Source organism: Chanos chanos, chromosome 3 (genome assembly GCF_902362185.1).
Source record: "Chanos chanos chromosome 3, fChaCha1.1, whole genome shotgun sequence".
NCBI classification, from domain to species: domain Eukaryota; kingdom Metazoa; phylum Chordata; class Actinopteri; order Gonorynchiformes; family Chanidae; genus Chanos; species Chanos chanos.
This window is the reverse complement of record NC_044497.1, coordinates 35888675-35897036: the sequence shown is the minus strand read 5'-3', so window position 1 is coordinate 35897036 and position 8362 is coordinate 35888675. Positions and strand designations below refer to the sequence as shown.

The following is an 8362-nucleotide window of genomic DNA, read 5'->3' as shown; positions in this document are numbered from 1 at the left end:
GCAGGCTGTTACATCATGAGAGTGGGATTTCGTTTTGTGACATCACCGGTAGATGACTCACAGGAGAAAGAAAGAGACTGTTGTCATATCTGAAGAACTTCCTTGAAAATGCAGCAACTTCCATTTTTATCCTTATTGAGACTGACTATTATTATTATTATTACTATTATTATTATCATCATCATCATCATGATTAATGACATGTTGTTGTTTTTATTAATATTTGTTGTGAATATGATTGTTTTTTTGAAAAATGGGGTCTGACTCACCATTATTGAACATTATCAGCACTGACCAGTGGTAAAAAGTCCCAGGGACTGGTGCTGAATGGTGGGACACTTTGTGATTATTCCAGTTCACTGACCACGAGAATGGAGGAAGAGGAAGTATATTTGCTTTGTTGCACTGGAGAATATGAACAGAGAATCTTAAATCTAACACTGTAGTCTCAGACACTGTGCATGGTCTCATCAGAAACACACACACACACACCCACAAACACACAGAGTGAGGTACTAAGTACAAGCCTAACTTTAACTGGTCATGTTGAAACGGATCATGCCTTTTTCAGGAATATTTTTTCATGATAATGCCTTAAAACACATGCTCCAGCCATCACGGAATCCTGGTATGAATATATCTCTCCAATATGTGATACCAGACTTATTGTCTTTATTGTGGTATACAGTTTTCATCTTTAATCTGTCTTTTGCTCTTTTCTTTTTGCTATCAGCTGAGTCTCTCCATATCCCCATCTCTCTCTCTCTCTCTCTCTCTCTCTCTCTCTCTGTAATACCTCCCTCATTTAAGTATTTTGTTATTGAAGGTTATAACTTTTTGTCTCTTACATTATTGTATATGCATTATGATAATCATGGCTTTATTCAATATGCAATTACAAATGTGCTGGGACAATGGAGGCTTTTGAAATTGTTTTTTGAAGATGTTGTGGACACTGTAAACTCTAGATTTTTTAGATGGTTTGTTGTCGATATGGAAGAAATCATGTCAGCGGTGCTTTTTGGAATATTAGTATACATTTAGAATCACTGTAGCAGCTATGGAAAAAAAAACAGGTATTTTAATATTCACACGAAGGCGATAAGTCAGTCAACATCTATGTGCACATGTGTGTACATTCATTTGTAAAAACAACAACAAAATTGTATGTAAGTCTCTATAACAGATGTTCTTGTTTCTGTGATTGTACAGTTGTTTGTTTGCATCCAAACTCAGTGAACAAAGGTAGATTTGTGTGGCCAGATGTTGTGTGGTCACAATTTGTTTTGCCTCAGCAACCTCTGAGATAGCCTTCTTGTTTGGTGTTTATTACGTGGTTTTTGGAGAAGTAAGGGGATAAAAAAAGGAGAAAAGATGGCCTTGTACCTGTTATACAAAATTCAGAAGGACGCAAATAATATAGGTGCTAGTTGGAATATTAAACACAACATGACATGCAGCTCTATTGAAAATGTCTGGGTCAAGACTAAGCACACTGGATGCAATTAGATTTCAGTAATACTGGACTGGACTGAGATATCAGCCTCACATCCTAATGATTACAGCTAAATTCATGCCATATTTAGCTAACCCAGCCATGCATGAGTGCATGACACCTCACGCTTATGAAATTGCATTAAGGTAGGATCACAGAGAGGATGAAGGAACAGGAGCTAGAGCTGAGCGACAAATTTCTTTCCTGCAGAAAATGAAGACAGATAGAGGACACTTCTGTTATGTTACTTAAATTTTTTTGTGTATTTGTTTGTTTTTTCCCTGTTTTTCCAGTTCGTAGACCTGCCAAGACTGAGAATCTGGTAGTGTAATAATTAGTCTTAAGTATATTAGGTGTTAAGATAACAAGGACACACAGTATCCACCACTTCTACACGGCTGCCTGGTGCTCTGCTAGTTTTCGTCTCCACAATCAAACATAGATTTGGTATTATTTCACACGCTAGTTGTAGTGTCAACCCCCCCCCCCCTCATGCCGCCTCGGATGAAACCGCGTTGACAATACCGAGTGACAGGGTAAGGGAGGGTCTAACAAAGAATATGCTAGCGATGGAGATGCAAAAAAAAAAAAAAAAATTAGCCAACTTCCTCACCAATGAAGATTATAATGTTGATGAAAAACAAATACTTAAAAGTCTTTCTACAAATATTTTACTGGAACGAGCACTCGTTTTGCAACGTAGGGAATGCAGAACATATTTTACTCTGACCACGATAATTTCGGATTACTACTTTTACCATTCCGAGTCGAAGACCGGGTTAAATTATATAGATTCTCATTTTAAAGGTGAACTTTAATTGGACGTCTAGCAGTTGTTTCATTGTGCTTGTTTGGAAGTTCGTGTTCTACATTTTCGTTGTTGTGAAGATAGCGCGCTGGTGAGTGGTGGCAGGTTTTAATATATATGTGTGTGTGTCTGTGTGTGTAATGTTGTATTAGTCTATTGATGTGAAAATAAAGGTGCAGACTATGTTCAAGTGTCGCTTCAGGAAAACCTTGAATGAAACTGATAGGCGCTTGCAATCACGTGAGGGTTTAACATGAGTGAGTTACAAACGACAAATGAGCTCTGACCTCTGTCTAAACTGCATTGCCTGTTCTGTACCCATGACGAAACAGAAAATTGAACAGTACCACATCAAGACCGCACCTGACCTCATTTCACCTGCTTCTACCGCTATAGCTGTAGTACCGTGTTTTCCTCGAAGGGGCCTCTGTGTGCATACTTTCATATATGTGATTTAGGGTGCACCTGCTCGTGTGTGTGTGTGTGTGTGTGTGTGTGAGAGAGAGAGAGAGAGAGAGAGAGAGAGAGAGAGAGAATGAAAACTTGCTTTGTGTAGATGTGCAGACAGGGAAGGATGTTTCCCTTTGACCTTACACACTGCCAGGTCTCTTATCTCTCTCCAGCAAACATCCCATTCTCCACAAATGCCCCCACCCCCCTCTCTCCCTTTTTTATTTTCTCTCTTATGCACTGACACTCATAGCCCTTGAGCTTGCATTCTTTCCCTCATGTAAACTCAAAGAAAGATCTTAATGGGCAGGCTTTTTTTCAATCCATAATTCTTGTTTTTAATCTATAATCCCTGTTTCTGATGAATGCTTTCTTTTAACTATATGAGCACAGTCAAACACATATCTTTGGTTATGTTTATTTGATTCAAGTCATTACCCAGCTGTAGCTGACACACACATATGCACACAGACACACATAAACACACACACACACACACTCACACCTGGACTGGCTGATTTCCATACAGACAAGCAGAGGGATAGAACAGGTTTCCTGTATGGGTATAAAATACTTCCCCTTTTGCAGGACTCTAAACTTCTCTTATTCTTTCTACAGTTAGAGGAGTTCAGCTTTTTGGTTTGAGATTATTTCACATTCCTTTTTGGAAGGAATATTAAGAATATGACCCTTGTATAAATACAAGAAGACAGTTCTTGTTAAAGATGTTGTAGAGCCCTCGTTGCTTCCCTGTATGGTTTGTCAGAAGCAGTGGGAGTGATGAGTGCGTACATGGGCTAGAGGGACAGAGAGAACAGTGTGTGGGGGCGTGTGTGTGTTTTTATATTTGTCTTCTACACACTTGTTTGAAAGCACTGACCAAAGCCTGACTCGTAACATACCTGCTCTCATTGCTTCACCTCTTTTCTGTGAGGCGGGAAATGTTTGTGTGAAATTGTTGAAGTTAGAGAATTCAGCACTGTTCATATGCAAATATCAAAGTATTTTTACTGTTTGTCTGTGTCTGATCTCTCATGCTTTGCAGCCACACTCTGCAGTCACAGCTGCTGAGGATATGCAGTTTGCTCAAAATTGCTGTATTTCGCCATCTAATGATCATTGTAGCTTACTACACTGGAACATTATTTTTCTTTCGAAGTCTGATCCCCAAATGTTGGTGGCACTGCCTCTATTTTCACAGCTTCAGAGAGGAGGTAATATTTAAGATATTTTCTATATTTATATCTTAAATAATAAATCATGTTTCTTTAGAAAACAATCCCAAAACAAGGCACAGTGACCCTCTCTGCTTGACTTTATTTTTTTGGGATCATTTCCAACTTTCAGACTGTTGACTTTCATGTTCCTCAGGTCAATAGCCTCACTAGATTACCAATCATATATAAAAACAGAATCAACACAGCTGCACAATCAAAGCTACAGCCTGAAATGTTTTATCGATGAAGGCAGATGATTGATTAAGGAACGGCAAATGCAAATACAAAAATTCTTGTTCATGATGTTCTTTAGCAGATGTAGACTAATTACTGTGCATTTGTATAAACAAGAGGACACTTTTCATTTTTTTGTATTTATTTGCATTCAAATATGATTTATATTGCTTTTTTTGAACCCAGTCAATGTTACATCCTGAAACAAGACTCAATGTTAGCACCTGCAGTCATTCCCGAGACTGGGAGGCAAACATTGTTCTTTTGGTTGTTTCATTAGAACAAACTGGTTAAGCAGGTGGTGTATGTGCAAAAAATGAGAGTTAAATTGAAAATCTTTGCAAATAATACAGAATGGGATGATGTCATAGTACAGAATGGGATGATGTCATAAGTGCCGTAAAAATAAGAAATGAAACATCAGCATTGTACAAACACTGGCGAGCTGTAATGATATAAACCCCAAAACAAAAGCTCAGTTAACGTACACACTCACATGCACACATTTACACACACACACACACACACACATCCACAAGTACACATGCATGCACTCTTCCAAGCACACTCATTCAGTATATACACACTCACAGTTCAGTCACACAAGTGCACACACGCACACACACACACACACACACACACACTGTAACTCACTCACTCACACACAAAAAGAAAAAAAAATGAAATGAATTGAAGAATGAAACCCTGGTTAAAAGTAGCATACATCCACGTCTTGTGTTGTAGAAAACAAAATAAAAGAAAAAAAAATAGAGAAATTCAGATGAAAAATGTAAAGCATGCCTAAGTTGAACTGTTCTACTCCCCCCCCCCCTCTCCCCAAACAAGGGTAGACACTGAGACTGCCCCCTTAACATTTACTCCATTCAGACCCCTCCCCCTTTACCCTAACCCTGCCCTGGTCCACCTTGCTCCTTCCTAAGCCCACAATGCCTCGCCCCTAGCTACCCAAATGCATCACAGTTGGCTTTTTGGTTCCTCCCAGGCTCCGCCCTCATGTCATAACATTCCAGTAGGTATGGAGGGAGTTAACTGGCCACTTTTGATACATCTACTGGCTATGGTCATTGTGAATGGCCACTTTTGATGCATCTACTCTCTATGTTTCCTGATGTCTGAATGTTAGAATTTTTGTGTTAATATCTTTGCATGTAGTGTACAACTCTAAATTAGTTTGTTTCAGTATTTTGTAATTGTGCGTAGTTATATCTTACATGGCTGAGTTAGTACCTGTTAATCAGCATATACATATATATGTGTGTGCGTGTGTGTGTGTGTTTGTATGTGCACGTGTGTGTGCCTGTGTGCCTTTATGTATGTGGTAGAGTAAGGGGTGTTAGCAGTGGTTAAGGTGGAGTGACAGTAGATTCAGGGGGGTAGAGGCTATCCCCATAGCCCAGTTTGTGCAGGTTTAAAGGGCTTGAGTCTTCAGCTCAATGGGTTCCCCACGGGTCTCCTGTTGGTTCTCTGTCTCAGGGGGTCGGCTGCCCTTTAGAGTGGCTAGTCTTTCAGACAGACCGCGCATACGTGGGAACAGCATGAAGTCATACAGGATAGCTCCCATTGCACCACCAATAAGGGGGCCGACCCAGTACACCTGCCAGAAAACACACAATAAAACTGTAAGACATCTCAGGCTATTTTCATGTAATGTGAAGCTGTCCTGACATGTATTATTCCGGGGTGACATTACATATTGGTAGTGAGTCAGCCAATAATGTTTTTAATGTGTTGGTGTAGTATGGGTTATATTTCTGCTGCTCTTTTTCTAGGTATTTACCCAGTGATTGATGAAGTTCCTCATTAGGACAGCAGGGGCAAAAGACCTGGCAGGATTCATCCCTGCCCCAGTGTAGTACATCTGCATATCACACACACACACACACAAACACACACAAACACACACAGTCAACAGAGCTCTCAGAACAGGACAAGAAGTACTAATAAAACAGATCATGCTGCTTGTATGTACATATTATATTAATTTGTAAATATGAATATACATACACGTAGATACAGATAAATTGATCAGTAGATAGATTCTACATTATGTGTATTGCTCTATGTTTTGTGCATATGTTTAGAAATAGGTCTTAGAATGCATAAAGACGTCTCACCCCCATCAGGTGTCCGATGGCAACAGAGAAGCCAATGGAGAGGGCGGCTGAGCCCATACGTCCATTTCTCCTCTCATCAGTAACAGCAAACACACACACCACCAGCTGCAGTGTGAGAAACACCTCCACTGTGGTCGCCATGCCTAGACTCATACCAGGCTGCAGCTGTGGACGCACAGACACACATGCACAGACACACACGCACGTGCGCATGCACACACACACACACATGCACGCATGCAGACACACAGACGCACACACACACACACACACACAAGGCCACAAACTGGGTGAGAAGAATATGCACACACTGTTCCTTGTGTAATGTTCTCTTTAAGTACCTGTGTAAATATGTCTGTTTCATGTCCATTTTCTATCCACATATTATTATCTGTACCAATGTCTTGTTACGTGCCCAGGCAGTACTTTATCTATCTTTGCATTGGTATCATCATAACAGAAACCGTTACCTTTTTTCTTTCAATGTTTACATGTTCTTAAAGTACTCAACTTTTTTTCAGGGATATCAAACTGCTGACATGTTGCTGTTTCCCCCAGTAGGGGGCACTTACTGTATTGAGTGCCAGGTTTCCCCTCATGTTGTTGGGTGTGACCCCATACAGGCAAGCAGCTCCAGCCATGGCCCCCAGGCACTGGGCACAGATATAGAAGATAGCTCGGAACAGGGACATCTGGGAGCCCACCAGGTAGGCAAAAGTCACTGCCGGATTGATGTGTCCTCCGCTGATGTGGCCGATGGATTGGATGAGAGTTGCGGCAGCGAAACCGAAGCAGAGGGCAGTGTGGAACACGTGGTACGGGCCCGAGGTCCATCTCAGAGCCGCACCCATTCCGAAAAACACAAAAAACATAGTGCCAAAAAACTCGGCAAACACCGCCCGCCAAAATAACATCGACCGGAACTCCCACATGTTTAGAAGCTCAGAGAACGAGGGAGGAAGGTAAAAAAGGGAGCTTTTTGTTTAGTATTAAAAAAAGAGTGTATGTGACTAATAGGCAACAGAGCTGCCTTTAAAGAAAAAATGGCTCTAGACAACACAACAAGTGAGAAAAACAACGAACAAGAACTGTTTGAATCCTTTGGGAGTTCAGCTAGTTATGCCAGTGTCACCAGTCTCTTTCTCTGGGCTGAGAAAGAGTGGAAACAAAAAGAAAACAAGAGAGGGAAATAAAAGGAATCAAATTCAGCGTGGAAAAAAAAAATCTCCACAGATGATCCGACCGTGAGAAAAGGCTACGTAGAAGCCGTTAAGTAAATAGTCACATGTAGCTATGCAGAGGTCAGCTCAGTTAACCCTGCTCTTCTACACACTCCTGCTGTCATAGAGACATAAGGGAGTGTGTTTTGGAGTGTGTTTAGGGATGTTAAGTGTTTAGTCAGGGGGACCTCAACATCGATGCTAAGCTAAGGCTAAGCTACGGGATTTGCCCTAAAGGAGAGATAGAAGAAAAGCATATCCTGCCAACGTGGTATACAGCCTTTCTGATGGGGAGATGAGGAACTGCCGGGGGCATTTATAATAACCCTGAGGGGGGCCATTGTGATGTCATAATCCCCCCACATCCCCCATCCAACACACACACACACACACATGGATATACAGAGGGGTGGGCAAACAGAAAACAGGACATTCGCAGATCTAGTGCACTCTTTTTAGCCTCCGTCCTCACCCAGCATAGCAGACTCAGATGACAAAGTGTGAGGGGGAGAGAGAGAGATGCACAGAGAGAGAGAAAGGGAGAAGAAAGTGAGAACGTTTCTGGCACCTCATGAATGTATCTGTTATGAAATTATGTTAGGAAAATGTTTTGCTTCTCATATGAGTGACACAAACACGGATTGTCTGTCATTTTATAATTCATAGTTAAGTTGGTCAGAAAGAAAATGGAGCCAAGGACAAAGCTAAGAAGTGTTTGTATGACTGTGCTGAAATATAAAAACACTGGTCATAAGTGTTTCATTTTTCTGGTCACACATGTACAGGTATGCCTCTCAGCCAGG

At 41.0% G+C, this 8362-nt stretch overlaps 1 protein-coding gene across 1 annotated transcript; it reads right to left on the bottom strand.

The window, feature by feature from the left end:
* Window positions 1-5633: 5633 nt before the first annotated feature.
* mipb (major intrinsic protein of lens fiber b) lies at window positions 5634-7271 on the bottom strand. The gene is made up of 4 exons (XM_030767442.1): window positions 6912-7271; window positions 6340-6504; window positions 6003-6083; window positions 5634-5819 (listed from the first exon to the last, which is right to left on the bottom strand). Exons 1-4 carry the CDS (start codon window positions 7269-7271, stop codon window positions 5634-5636), a joined length of 792 nt encoding a protein of 263 aa, XP_030623302.1.
* Between the last annotated feature and the right edge of the window lie 1091 nt (window positions 7272-8362).